This window comes from Ptychodera flava, unplaced genomic scaffold, assembly GCF_041260155.1.
Source record: "Ptychodera flava strain L36383 unplaced genomic scaffold, AS_Pfla_20210202 Scaffold_28__1_contigs__length_4768798_pilon, whole genome shotgun sequence".
Taxonomy (NCBI): Eukaryota; Metazoa; Hemichordata; class Enteropneusta; family Ptychoderidae; genus Ptychodera; species Ptychodera flava.
In genome coordinates, this window is record NW_027248350.1 from 2,919,971 (window position 1) to 2,936,263 (window position 16,293).

At 35.0% G+C, this 16,293-nt stretch overlaps 1 protein-coding gene across 1 annotated transcript; it reads right to left on the reverse strand.

Annotated features, from left to right (window-relative positions):
• Positions 1-5,591: 5,591 nt before the first annotated feature.
• Positions 5,592-16,086, reverse strand: LOC139126966 (p53-induced death domain-containing protein 1-like). The gene is made up of 5 exons (XM_070692884.1): positions 16,081-16,086; positions 13,934-14,221; positions 12,682-12,864; positions 11,449-11,750; positions 5,592-5,764 (listed from the first exon to the last, which is right to left on the reverse strand). The coding sequence occupies exons 1-5, from the start codon at positions 16,084-16,086 to the stop codon at positions 5,614-5,616; spliced, it is 930 nt and encodes a 309-aa protein (XP_070548985.1). The 3' UTR covers positions 5,592-5,613.
• Positions 16,087-16,293: the final 207 nt, after the last annotated feature.

Sequence of the window (16,293 nt, forward strand, 5' to 3'; positions counted from 1 at the left end):
CATAATATTTGGCGATTTCAATGCAAGAATAGGTTCGATTAATGATGTAGTTGACGAAGTCATTAATCGATATATACCTATTCCGGATATTTACACAAATGATGATTTCAGGATAAGAAACCATTTAGACATAGCATCAAAATGAAGTGGTAACAAATTCGGCAAGAAATTAATTTAATCGTGTTTGAACTGTAATATAGTTATTCTAAATGGTCGCACCATAGGGGATATCCAGGGAAGATATACATGTTTTACCCCTAATGGATGTAGTGTCGTTGATTTTGGTGTAATATCTAAGCCAATTTATGATTCAGTCCATTATTTTAAAGCCAATAACTTGACAAGTATCTCCGATCATTGCCCCATATCATTATCGCTTTCTGTCAACGCGCAATGCCTTGACGATATTGTAGACAAGCAGAGTAAATTTAAGAGGAGCTTGACCCTCTACTGGCAAGATACATATGGAATAGTCATGCAAAATGTATGTTCACCCACATTTTACGATCAAAAATAGCTTAATAAACAAGGTCACCCTTAAACTCCTAAAAAAAGAGAAATAAAGTACATAATAATAAATGGTTTGATCATAATTGTTTCAAGCTTCGTGACCAGCTTAAAAACTCATTAAAGTTGCTACAGATATACCCAAATGACCCTTCGATTCGAGGACGAGCATTCACCCTGAAAAAACAATGGAAAGAAACTCACCAAATGAAAGAAAAATGACATGAAAAGATTGAAAATATTAATTTAGATCATTCTAAAGCTAATTCAGCACACTATTGGAAGTTATTACGCGAAATGAATGAAGATTGTGACAGTAATTCTGCAATTAAGTCTATCAATCCTTCTGATTGGTTAAACCGTTTCAAAATGCTGTTCAACAAAGATTATAATCCAGATAATATTCATTACTACACAACTGAAGCTAACAGTTACGGAAGAACTTGAGACCTTGAATCACATTGTGATAAACAAAACGACTTCTTAAACTGTCCAATTCTAAACCATGAAATTCAACCGCTATAGGGCAACCATTCATTAACCAGATATGAACTGAATATGCTCACGTGTTTTACAACAGGTTCATTAATAGTAGTACGCTTCACAGAACAATAAGATATATGTTATCACTAAATGAAGCAGGTTTTTTTCAACATCGCACAGTACTCTCAGATTTTAATCACTAATTACAAAACTTTATTTAATATGCAAATGAGCTGTTAATTAACTTGACACTGCTCAATGCTTCATGGGACAATTAGATATCCATCAGATCAACATTTGTAGCACGTTTTATTTAATTTAATGCAGTAATTTTAGAGTAATGTCACTAATTACAAAGTTCATTAAATATGCAAATAATCCCTATATTAACTTGACACTGTTCAATGATTCATAGCACAATTAAATATTTATGAAATCAATATCTGTAGCACGTTTCACAAAATTTGGTGCCGTAATTTCAGAGCTATATACCTAATTACAAGTTCATTAAATATGCAAATAAACCCTTAATTAACTTCACACTACTAAATGCTTTACAACACAGTTAGATATCTGTCAGATCAGTATATGCAGCAGTTTTCATCACATTTGATGCAGTTATTTTGGAGTTATATGACTAATTATAAAACTTCATGAAATATGCAAATGAGCTAATTATTAGCTTGACACTGTTCAATGCTTCTCAGTACAATTGGATATTAATCAATCAACATCTGTAATTTTGGAGTAATATCACTAATTACAAAGTTCATTAAATATGCAAATAAACCCTTCATTAACTTCACACAAGTAAATGCTCTACACCACAATTAGATATCTGTCGGATCAGTATCTGCAACAGATTTCATCACATTTGGTGCAGTCATATTGGAGTTATATCACTAATACAAAACTTCATAAAATATGCAAATGACCTATTTGTTAACTTGACACTGCCTAATGCTTCTCAGTACAATTAGATATTTATCAAAACAATATCTGTACCCAATTTCAAAGACTTGGGTGCCGTAATTTCAGAGTTATATACCTAATTACAAAGTTCATTAAATATGCAAATGAACCCTTAATTAATTTCACACTACTGAATGCTTTACACTACAGTTAGATATCAGTCGGATCAGTATCTGCAGCAGATTTCATCACATTTGGTGAAGTTATATCGGAGTTATATGACTAATTACAAAACTTCATAAAATATGCAAATGACCTATTTATTAACTTGACACTGCCCAATGCTTCAAAGTACTAATTAGCTATGTATCAGATCAATATTTGTTGCAAGTATCATGAAGTTTGGTGCAGTAATTTCAAAGTTATTTCACTAATAATAAAAGTTCATTAAATATGCAAATGAGAAGATAATTGACATGACACTCACAGTATCATCATAATGTTCTGAGATTGTCATCTGTGAAAAGTTTCATGAAATTTTGTGCAGTATTTCTTGATATATGTCTACACTGTCATTACCGTCTCCATAGGGAAACCATTGTACGGAAAAAAAGATATTGCATAACTTCATTAATATGCAAGCCACACTAACCAAAATCTAATCAGTTCTTGCAAGTGGCATATGGTACCTGTGTATCAAATCTGACTTGAATCCGTTCAGGCGTTTTTGAGTTATCGTGTAAACAGACAGACAGACAGACAGACAGACACACACACTAACACACACACACACACGGACAGACAGACAGACATCGCTATGACAATAGCCCACGTGTTTACACACGTGAGCTAAAAATGGAAACAGGACGCCACAATAAAATTCCTGTATATGAAAGAATCTGCGAACTTTGCGATAGTAAATGTGTAGAAGATGAACAACATTTCATCATTTCTTGCAATTTTACACCAGCCAAATAAATCTCGTTTGCTGCAGCTGCAAAATATAATACCACACTTTATGATATGCCTAACAAATTTGAATTCATAATGAAAATACAAGCTTATCAATTCCTCTAGCACAGTACGAACGCCTATAAGAAATGTAATGATTATTTGATTTTCTCGCTATCTTGATGGATTGATCATGCTTTTGTTTTGAGTTTTTTGTATGAATTTATTTCTTTTTTTCTTATCATTAATTTGAAACACTGTTTTGGTTTCTTTTGAGTAACTCTCTCATTTTTGTAACGCTTTTATACCTTCAAGGGAAGTTGTGTGTCTATATAATAAAGATATTGTAAGGTAACACTGGTTACAATGAACGAGTTTATCTCGATATTTTCGGCTAGAGTTCTCTTCTATCTGATGGTTAAAGGTTACACAGGTTAAATGAACGAAAGAGTTATCTCGTACAACTTTTGTCATGACCGTCTGTTCCCATTTATACTATGCTTATGAAACTGATTACTAAAAGAGCGCTGCTATATACTTCCGTGTCCGACCGCCTACGTCTCTTGTTGCCGTCCAGCTTCTCTATTCCGTTGATAATTTGTAATCATTCTGACTAACATTTTGTCTTCCATTGCCGAAAACAAATCTTGAAGAAGCTGCATATTGCATTCTTCGATTCTCCCTTTACTAAGCAAGTAGTCGAATATTTCAAAAGGACCGTCTAGGTCTTTGAGATCACCACGTGGTATTTTATCATCTCGTAACAGGTTTTTCAGATGTCGACGCTGACTCCCATTCATGTTTTTCTCCAGGTTAAAGAAGAGCATCTTATATTGACAGATTGCCAAATTTGCTGCAAATGCAAAAGACTGCAGTGTTAATGAATAGTCTTAGCTCCTATAAGGAAAGCAGCTTTTGCTTTCATGGTAGTTAAAATCATAGACTATTGAAAGATACAATATTGACCTGAATTCGATGTCGTATAAACAATGAAGTTATATTCTTTGTGGCATTTAAAATAAATCAAAACCAAATAGAGAGAAAGATGTGATCCTAAAGCAACTCAAAGCAAGTACAGAAATAAAAAATACTGTTTGTGTGTTGAATATGATAAGTCACAGAGAACTCAAACCAAGTACAGAAATAAGAAAATACTGTTTGTGTGTTGAATATGATAAGTACATAGAGAAACTGAATGGCAACGACAAAAATCAAGTATGCTTACGTAATACGCATTGCAATAACTTACGTCTAAGTCGGTTAATATCAGGCAGGCAACCACTGCTATTGTTATCCGTTGTCTCCTACAGTAAGATGCAGAAAAGTATTTCATTACTGTGTCTGGACTGGAATATGACAGTATAGCTTAGGAGTTCCAAAATGTTTTTTGAGCCCATCAGTGTATATAACTGGACATATGTGGCCAAAACTGATAGGAAGACTTAATTTTTATCCGGATATAACACTCGCTAAATGGAAAATGCTTGGCGGTGAGATAAAGCAAGAATTTGAATTAACCCAAGTTCTAACAAAACCATATATATTTCCATATTCGTTTATACACTTGGGTGTGTTTTTGTTACATTGCTGTTCCAGAACAGAAAAAATAAATACATATGAAACTTGACAAGAGCAGAATGGTTAAAAGAGCATTTTTTATTTTAGAGGAAATTCACTCTAAAATATCGATTCACTATACTTGGGCGTCCGCACGGAAACTTAACTTTTTCCAAAGCATTACTAGCTATATATTAATGGTTGATAATTAATGTAATATATTTCCTTAGGTCCGACAGTCATTGGAAGTTAAAATTAACTTTCAGTGCCAAATGTAACTATATTGCCTTTATAAGTAGATATTCATATATTGAACTTTTGGAGATGTAGTCAGGTTTGAAGATGCTTGGAGAAAAATAAATGTTGTTACTTCCGAAGGGTTGTGAAGGAAGCAAGAGGTATAGACGTTTGCAGAAACAGGTTCTTTCATCCACAGAGAACTCTACTTCATAGTTTTTGATACAAACCTAGACATTTTGAATAGGATTTTGAAAGAAGTGTTATGTTACACAGAACAATACCTTAATGTTATGATTGCCACCAACCAAAACCGAGTAAAGCGTAAGTGTTATAGAAATCGCCCGTAGTTTTGACTTGTGTACAGAAATCAATTGGTACTTTCACATGTTTGCAATGGAAACAAGGGACATTAAAACTTATATCAGATTTGTTAACCTTGACTTAAATATCCCTATGTTGAAAGTTTTGGGAAATCAAGCCGATAATTAGTATGATAATGTTGATGATAGCGATTGTAATACTAATGGCAAAAATTACAAACAACAGTACATACGATGAAGTTGTAAATATGATGTAAATAGTCCTTACTTCACAATGCCTGTACAAGTTCCTTTCGTTAACACTCGACTTTATTTAAGTTCTTACCTTGGCAATGTAAATGGTAATTCGCATAGAGGTATGTCTGATGAGTTTTCAATACTGAACTCGATACTTCCGGCTATTTGAACACCCGTACATCTAGGCTTTCGTTCTAAAACCAGATCCAGTGGTTTTCACCATACGGGAAGTATTTCACATTGTTTATTCTCGTGGTAAAGATACATTCAGCATTTTCCTGAAGAATACTTTTTATTTTTGCTCCCGCATTAATGTCAAGGTCTTTTGAGTATGTATGATTAGTGTATAATGAGTACTTATCAAACTTTTTCACTTTTTCCGCGATTGAAAGTCCCCCTTTCTCCACTAAGTCACAGCGTAAGAGTCTTGCATTATCTTTGCGTTGTAAAGCAGAATCTGCAGCATTGGTCGTCCAGATCTCTTGTACTTAGTGACTTCTGAGATGATTTCACACATATTCGGTTGCATGTTTTTGATGTACCTTCCCAACACATATCTGCAAACAAAGAACAAAACTGAAAATCAATAATAAGTAATTACTGAATATGTAGCTATTCATAATTCAGCACACGAAATGAAGTGCAGTTGTTTTGTGGAATATGTTATCTCCCTGAAATGTGTCTCATGCATATCGCGGAAGGGAAGCCAGAGTAGGGTCATCGAAATATCAAAAGAGCTTCTAACCAAATAAATGATCAGGAAAACCTCTTGTTTGGTTCAGTTAGACAATAGAGACAACCTGTATATTTATACACATCAATACTTATACTTAATAATATTCAAATGACCTAAAACTATATAAATGTGAGGTTGTTCTTTAACAAAATGCCTCAAGCCTTCCATTTCCAGTGAGACAGTAAACCTAGGAAGCCTTAGAAAATCGCCATAGCTGCAATCCCACTGAAATTTTTCAGTGATGTTTCTACATGCTTAAGTGAACACGATTGCAGCTGATTTGCGACAATTGGATGATGAAGTGATGTCGATATAATCTGCAAATGTAACCTTATATGCTTTACTTTTTAAAGTTACACACTTATTTTTATGAGTAATTAGCTCACGTGTGTAAACACGTGGGCTAATGTCATAGCGATGTCTGTCTGTCTGTCCGTGTGTGTGTTGTGTGTGTGTGTGTGTCTGTCTGTCTGTCTGTCTGTCTGTTTACACGATAACTCAAAATGCTGAACAGATTCCAGTCAGATTTGGTATACAGGTACCATATGCTACTTGCAAGAACGGATTAGATTTAAGTTAGTGTGGCTTTCATATTAATGAAGTTATGCAATATCATTTTTAGCTCACGTGTGTAAACACGTGGGCTATTGTCATAGCGATGTCTGTCTGTCTGTCCGTGTGTGTGTGTGTGTGTGTGTTAGTGTGTGTGTGTGTGTGTGTGTGTGTGTCTGTCTGTCTGTCTGTTTACACGATAACTCAAAAACGCCTGAACGGATTCAAGTCAGATTTGGTAGACAGGTACCATATGCTACTTGCAAGAACTGATTAGATTTTGGTTAGTGTGGCTTGCATATTAATGAAGTTATGCAATATCGTTTTTTTCCGTACAATGGTTTCCCTATGGAGACGGTAATGACAGTGTGGACATATATCAAGAAATACTGCACAAAATTTCATGAAACTTTTCACAGATGACAATCTCAGAACATTATGATGATGCTGTGAGTGTCATGTCAATTACCTTCTCATTTGCATATTTAATGAACTTTTGTTATTAGTGAGATAACTCCGAAATTACTGCACCAAACTTGATGATACTTGCAACAAATATTGATCTGATATATATCTAATTATACTTAGAAGCATTGGGCAGTGTCAAGTTAATAAATAGGTCATTTGCATATTTTATGAAGTTTTGTAATTAGTCATATAACTCCGATATAACTTCACCAAATGTGATGAAATCTGCTGCAGATACTGATCGACTGATATCTAACTGTAGTGTAAAGCATTAAGTAGTGTGAAATTAATTAAGGGTCCATTTGCATATTTAATGAACTTTGTAATTAGATATATAATTCTGAAATTACGGCATCCAAGTCTTTGAAATTTGGTACAGATACTGTTTTGATAAATATCTAATTGTACTGAGAAGCATTTGGCAGTGTCAAGTTAACAAATAGGTCATTTGCATATTTATGAAGTTTTGTAATTAGTGATATAACTCCAAAATAACTGCACCAAATGTGATGAAATCTGTTGCAGATACTGATCCGACGATATCTAATTGTGGTGTAAAGCATTTACTTGTGTGAAGTTAATTAAGGGTTTATTTGCATATTTAATGAACTTTGTAATTAGTGAGATAACTCCGAAAGTACTGCACCAAACTTGATGATACTTGCAACAAATATTGATCTGATATATATCTAATTGTCCCATGAAGCATTGGGCAGTGTCAAGTTAAAAATAGGTCATTTGCATATTTTATGAAGTTTTGTAATTAGTCATATAACTCCGATATAACTTCACCAAATGTGATGAAATCTGCTGCAGATACTGATCCGACTGATATCTAACTGTAGTGTAAAGCATTAAGTAGTGTGAAATTAATTAAGGGTTCATTTGCATATTTAATGAACTTTGTAATTAGATATATAATTCTGAAATTACGGCACCCAAGTCTTTGAAATTTGGTACAGATACTGTTTTGATAAATATCTAATTGTACTGAGAAGCATTTGGCAGTGTCAAGTTAACAAATAGGTCATTTGCATATTTTACGAAGTTTTGTAATTAGTGACATAACTCCAAAATAACTGCACCAAATGTGATGAAATCTGTTGCAGATACTGATCCGACAGATATCTAATTGTGGTGTAGAGCATTTACTTGTGTGAAGTTAATTAAGGGTTTATTTGCATATTTAATGAACTTTGTAATTAGTGATATTACTCCAAAATTACAGCGTTAAATTTGATGAAACTTGCTACAGATGTTGATCTGATGGATATCTAATTGTCCCATGAAGCATTGAGCAGTGTCAAGTTAATTAACAGCTCATTTGCATATTAAATAAAGTTTTGTAATTAGTGATTAAATCTGAGAGTACTGTGCGATGTTGAAAAAAAACCTGCTTCATTTAGTGATAACATATATCTTATTGTTCTGTGAAGCGTACTACTATTAATGAACCTGTTGTAAAACACGTGAGCATATTCAGTTCATATCTGGTTTCTATTCAATGGTTTCCCTAGGGAGACGGTAATGACAGTGTCGACATATATCAAGAAATACTACACAAATTTCATGAAACGTTTGCCAGATGACAGTCTCTGAACATTATGATGATATTGTAAGTGTCATGTCAATGATCTGTTCATTTGCATATTTAATGAACTTTTGTTATTAGTGACATAACTCTGAAATTCCTGCACCAAACTTGATGATACGTGCAACAAATATTGATCTGATCTAAATCTAATTATACTTGGAAGCATGGGCAATTTCAAGTTAATAAATAGCTCATTTGCATATTTTATGATGTTTTATAATTAGTCATATAACTCCGATATAGCTGCACCAAATTTGATGAATTCTGCTGCAGATACTGATCTGACTGATATCTAACTGTGGTGTAAAGCACTTAGTAGTGTCAAGTTAATTAACAGTTCATTTGCATATTTAATGAACTTTGTAATTAGGTATATAACTCTGAAATTACGGCACCAAAGTCAGTGTAATCTGGTACAGATATTGATCTGATAAATATCTAATTGTACTGACAAGCATTTGGCAGTGTCAAGTTAATAAATAGCCCATTTGCATATTTTATGAAGTTATATAATTAGTCATATAACTCCGAAATGACTGCAGTAAATATGATGAAATCTGCAGTAGATACTGATCCGACAGTTATCTAGTTGTGTTATAAAGCATTTAGATATGTCGAGTTAATCAAGGGCTCATTTGCGCATTTAATTTACTTTGTAATTAGTGATATTACTATAAAATTACAGCACTACATTTGATGAAACTTGCTACAGATATTGATCTGATAAATATTAAATTGTACTGAGAAGCATTGGGCTTGTCAAGATAATAATAAGTTCATTTAAATATTCAATAAAGTTTTGTAATTAGTGATTCAACTATGAGAGTACTGTGCAAAAGTTTATGAAACCTGCTACATATAATGTTATAACAGATATCTGATTGTTATATTACACGCCTCACACGAGTGTCAATTATATTGGCATGAATTTGGTTATTTACAGAAATATTGAAAAACATAATACAATAAATTCTCGTCAGAGATGCTTACTCTGGCAGTAGACCGTATACACGTCTAGTCTTACCAGAAGTCTATCTTCTACTCCGCGTGTCGTGTGCTCAATTGAACTGGCATCAGATGTCTGTCTTTGTTCTTGTGTTTTGATTAGTGATTATCCTGAGGTCTGCAGATGTTGCGTAACATCTTGCTCGTTGTTTGTCAGTCATTTTAAATGAGACAGGTCAAGGTACAATTGTGTTACACAACTTCATAACAGTAAAACAGTATGCAGTAATTCATGTCATACTTCATTATTCAGGGGTCAAGTAGTGTCTTATAAATGTCAATACATGTCGAGTCATCAGCAGTCAATTTCAATGCTTGATAACTAAGTTTGTTATTTTGTCAAACTGAAAGTAATTTCTTCCATTCATGTGCCACATTAGTAGGCCAAGTTGTTCTGCTGAGTATTGTTGAGTCTGCCACGGTTTACTGGATATCAACATTCTGTGAAGCGAACTACTAATAATGAATCTGTTGTAAAATACGTGAGCACCTTCAGTTCATATCTGGTTTGTAATATCGTGACATTCAACTACAAGGCACCTAACACTTTAAATTTGAAAAATATAAAGATGCAATTTTCCCAAATTAATTCCAATCTTGTTGAGTAGAAAAGATGTCGGTATAAGCAAGTCGCGAGCAGTGTTGCTGGATCTAAAGCAGTTAAGGTGGAGCACTACGAATTACGTCAAAATTAAGTTGTGGTGTCATTTTCTTGAAACTTTGCACAAATATTCTTGGAAGTTGTGCAAGTGCAAAAATGAAATTAAAAACGGGGGTCACCACGCTCGTTTCCATGGAAACGGACGTTAAAATGGCGTCGTTAGAAATAAATAAAAATGATATAATTCACTTAAACCAAAGAAAGCAATTATAAAACGCTTAGCAAATGAGTTAATTTTAATAAATACCAAGACTTAAGATCCATATCTATCGAATGTATAGTTTTCATGATGTTTGTAAAGAAATTTTAACAAAAGTATCGATTACAAAATGACGATATCGAAATTATATCACTACATAATTTTCGAACTTTCTTCCTGTCGCTTTGAATGGTGTCATTTGACCAAACTTGGCGAATAAACTCCTGACATAATACCATTTAGTTTACACTTTTAATAAAAGGGTGTCACCACGCTACTTTTTACAATATCTCCAGGTGAATGGGTAATTTGCGCCATATAAATGGGAGGGAAATGTTAATTTTTCGCTCATATTGAATAAAAAACAGCTTCCTAGGGGGTCAAAATATGACAAGGTTATAGGTCACATGTATTTCTAAGACACTGGGTCAAAAAATTAGGTAAAAGTGCAATTTCAACAATGACAGGTGATGTTAAATATATGCGCTACAAAATAATCCACTTGCGGCAGGCTGGAGTTAAATCTGCGCAGAAACGTTCTAAAGCGTGTGCGCGTCCGAATTCGTCGCCCTTTACCTTAAGCAGTGATTAAGGTAGGCGAAAATAGGTCAAAGGTCATGTACAGTCACACACAAATTTCGGTTAAAGATAATGGTTGTTGATTTTGACAAAGACGATTTTTTCAATATTATTTTATTGTTATTCATTGCTTATTTCATAATGACAATGTGGCTATCAAACACCGTGGTGACTAATTGGCATGACTTTCGCAAACTTGAAAGTATGCACATCGATGATCCTTTGACCTAACTTTCAGTCAAAGGTTGTTTGTTTTTGCTAGGGAAGAATAATTCTGAATATTGCCTTAGATTATTATTAGTTTTGCGGACAAACCAAAAAATGGCCTCCCAACTACGTGATTGATCGATGTTCATTTCGCCAACTAGAAAGTGCGAATGGTCTAAGTAAGTAAAATATGTCATTTAAATATCAACTGTGTATCTGTATCTACGTATTGTCACTCACCCACTTATAAACTTTGTTTTCAGTTTCAACACGTTTCCCTCCTTATTGTACAAACTCTGATTGGTGATATCGTGCCATTCGCACTTGTCATTTTCATCCTTGAGTAAGCAAACATCTGTCTCATTTGTTGAAAAACCTGGTATTTCTGGAGGCATTGGCAGATATAGTGTAATTTCCTTATTGAACTCCAATCGATCTGTCTGACTTCTGTTGATGTATATAACAGATGCAAAAGAAACATCCAATGACTCTCCACCATTGGGAAAGACAATATCGACTGTATCATAACCGCATTCATGAACCTACATGAATAAAAATACGATATTATGCAGACAGCTGAAGGACTTGCTTTATCACTTTCTGCATGAATTATTTACGGAAAATGATTAAAGTTGGCCACGTGCATTATGCTTAAATACTGGCATGATTCAAGAATTGAAGCTGGTATGCAAGATATGAGAAATTGGAAAACTGCTCACATAAAGTGCGCCAGTGCATTTTGATGTGTGCCTCCATTCTGTTTCATTCTACAATGCGTTTTTAAACGCCATTCTGCGACAGAGCTTGCTTTATCGGGCTAATGCACTCAGTACTTTGACCGTGATTATTGAAAATATACCAAGAACTATTTGATCTCAACATCAGACGTAATGGCTATGTCACACATTGACGATTTAGCCAGCGTATGTCAACGTATAAAAATTTGGCGAATACGCTGGGTGCACGTCGGATGCGTTATGGGTAAGTTTTATGTAAATTACGAGCACGCTGAAGCACGCTGGTATAATACGTCGTAGTACGGCGAGGTCGTCGAAAACTTTTGTGCATGCACAAAACAGTTCTACGTATGCCAGCTTATGGCTCATACATCTCGCACACGCGGGTCGTAAGTTGTAGGTAGGTCACGCGCTCGTTGACACTCTTTGACACAAGTTTCTTGTAAGTCACTCAAAAGTCGAAATGCTTCGAGATATTGTTCTAGCGTATTCAAAACGAATTTTAGCATTTGATTTATTGACGTTGATGGCTTCAACTTCCGCAAAATTATGGTGGTGTCTAGTCTGTAATTTTATCCGCGCAAAATAACGGACATTTCAGAGGCGGCGAACTTTCTTGGTTAATTTTGTCAATTTTAGACAAATCATACAGCTTGTTTAAGTGAAATAACACATATTCCTTGCAACAAATAAATGCGGCCACTGAATGTTACAGGTTACTAATTGCTAGCATTACCTCTAGTGTTACCGTCTTTTGACATTCTATTGCATTTGGAGGAACGTTCAGTTTTATCCGGTCATCTCTATCATATGTAAATGTTCCGCCTTCCTTTGGAACTTCAAATACATTCGAATAGGGCCTCGAAAGTGCAATGATACTTGAAAACTGGCTCAGTTCAACTCTAATGTTACTCTCATCCTGAAAAAAAACACAAATGAAAGCTGTTTTAGTTTGTTAGAAGAAAATTGCATATCGAGATAAACACGGAATCTGTTAAATAAATATGCCTTATTGAGCCTGAAGTCTTTGTTCAAATCCTGAAATGGAATAATTTTCTCGGGCCTAGCAATAACAAATAAAGTTCTTCGCTGTCCCATCGACATCAAATTCCAAAATAACACCGAGATACGTGGCTTGATTTCAACTTGTATGTATCAACCCAAACAGTCAATTATATTTGAAAATGACAAGACACAGGTTATTGGCCCATGTTAAATTTGAAATCATTTGCTAAATATATTTACTAGCAATGCTTGATCCTTATTTTGAAATCTATTTAGGACGATGGATATAATTCGGTCCTTGTTGATATTATCATATGCATTGATATATTCTAGCTAATCAGTTTCTTAAGGAGAAAGTGACCGTCCATCGGTCCCATAATACTCTGTATTTTACCACGGCCTCTTGCTAATATTTGGCTGAATTAATTAGTTCAAATGTACACTTTTGCCTCTTGTGACGCTGTTGTAGATTTGACCGCGCACATTGGTCGATTGGCAGCAGTAACGCTGCAGGAAAGACTGCAGGCTCAAAAACATGGTCCTTAAAATGATGTAGAACAACATACTTTACGGACAACGTTTGTTGCTTTCCGATCAAGGATGGCCCCTTTTCGCTTTATATAAATAAATTCGACTGGAGACCCATTCCTTAATTATGACGAAATCCAAACATGTGCCATCGTTTACTGCAAAAGTAATTCTAAATACTATTTTGAGTCATAACACGACTTCCCTATTTTTGTTGCACAAAGTATTTCTCCCTCAAGCCAAGCACCGTAGAGGGATGTTTGAGTACGTAACGACAAAACGTTTGTATTAATAACTGCTGTTGCTATTCTGTATAATGATCAGAATCGCATTTACTTATCATAGCGACTTCACCTCTTTGGATTTTTTTATTTTATATAATACAAATATGCATTAATTTAATTTCATCTTCCCCCCTCATTTGAGCAATGCTAGAGCATATATTCTTCACTTACTTCAGTGCTTGTGAGTTCACTCCACTTTTCGCCATCTTTGCTCCTCAGTATTACCTGCTTTCTCAAACCATGTTCAAGATTTAGACGTTTTCTCAAGAGATGAACTGGTTGTTTGAATTTAGTGTTGCCGGGACCAATATCTAGTACATCAGACTGATAACATTCATAGTCCTGCAGAATTGGCCTGTTAGTAGTGCTGCAAGTAATAACTATTTTCGTGTCTTCCTCTACAGCTTGTGCAGGTACCTCCAATGTAAAACCGGACGGTAACTGGTGAAAACGTCTTTCCTGGAGAAGTCAAGGAATACATCATCATTGTACAAAATTGGTATATTTCCAAAACGATAATTAAACTTTCTGTTATTCCCTGAAAGGCTCATGTTTTTTTTAGAAATATAGTTTTGAAGCTGCTCTTTCATTCGGGAAAATGTTGCTCCGATATATGTATGTAATGGTTGTTTTGTAGTTATTATGCTGTCAGTCAAAGTATGTAATGTTCAGTTTCCAAATAAACAAAATCAATCATCATGAACATTTTTCCTTAATTTTGGTTCATGTCATCCTGTTCATCTATGTACTTGGAAGACTAAAACCGTAATTAATAGTACATATTTAAAAATACCTCATCTGCAGCCAAAATCCAAATTGCCTTCTGGTCCTTCACAGCATCTAACCAATCAAAATGGTAGCAATACGTGATTTAGTTGACCGAATAAACAAATTAAAAAACCTCAAACACAAACAAAACAATCAAAAAAGTGACTAGAAATCAATTCGATTGGTCTGACAATACGTAATTATTGTCTAGCGTGGTGACATCTTCAGTCTATATTATCACAAGTGTTATTTTGGGTTTAATTACAAAAAATAATCATGGGCCAACAGAATGATCAATTAAACATTGATCATACCATTCTGCCTATGCCTAAATACATAAATATATTTTCGGCACATGAAGAAAATGAATGACGGTGAAGACGATTCTTATCGTCACATTTGGACTCAGGGTGTTGAACAATTAGATATTATTCCTTATCATATACCCATGACCGTATTCCTGTCTCCTCTGACGCGTCGTTAGGTGGAATGTAAAAGCATTAGTCTGATCGACATGTTATACGTCTCAATTGTTGCTTATTTCTGGGAACATTTTTTTAATGGCGACCATCAATTGTTGTTTATTTCTGGGAACTTCTTTTTTTTTAAATGGCGACCTTGTATCCCAGCAAAGCTTTGCCTACGATGCTTTGTCCGATAACGAAAAGTGGGAGGGTTTTGAAGTAGAGGGAAATGTGGGGTTACATTATTAATCCACATTTGCTGATATGCAATAAGTATTGCTGAAATGATTCATCGAATGTTCTACAAGCATGTGGACATTCATACACGAACGATGTTCGATAGTCTGTTCAGCGGTGCTGGGCGGTCGATCGGCGGGCTGCAACGTCTGCGGCGCACAGGCGGGACTTCCCGCGTCAGCAAGCTGTGTCCGGTAAGTTGCAGACGATCGCCGACACTGGACAATTTTTTAACCTCAAAAAGAGATAATTTACCGATAAACTGTTTAAAATTATAGTCACATTAAAAAGGGTGGTTTTAAATGTTGGTCTGCAAGGAAAGTGTATATTGTTCGATGCACCTTTAAAAAAAAATTGTGTCGAAAACCATCCCGCAAAAAATGATTCCTGACAACACAATGCTGTATGCTGATTTCCATCATGTCTGCCCATGGAAATCTGTAAGAGCTTCTCCGCTTAACTGTTGTCTGATGAAGAAATATTTCAGAGTTTGCCTCCAGAGCCACGTCTACCACCAAGTCTACCACTGCAGCAATCTTACCAGCAACGGCTATGTCGATTACTCTGCCCTTGACCAAGCCGATTTATTGAACAACAAAAGAAACGAAACACCGTTCGAAATACCAACGTTAACACAGCGGTGAAGCAGTTCGAGCTATGGTTGAAAGCAATGCGACCAAGTGAAAACTGCCAAATCTGTGAAATTACACCAGCCGAACTCAATGAACACTTGGCAGCCTACTTTCTCGGAGCAAGGCAAAAAGATAAGGGGGAATATGAACCCGACACTCTGATTAACTACCAGCGAGGTATCGATCATTTCCTGCAAGACAGTGGATACGGACATACGGACATCATACGTGACAAACAATTTGAAAAATTGCGTAATGTCTTGCAGCCGAACAAGTTGCTTTGAAAAAGCAGGAGAAAGGAAATAAACCAAAATGCTGTCGAAAGAATGACAGATGAAGAAATGAAAATACTGACAAAGCAAGGTATCATAGGAAGATCAATCCCGAGTCTTTGTTCAATGCTGTCGGGATAAATAACATGAAGATGCTT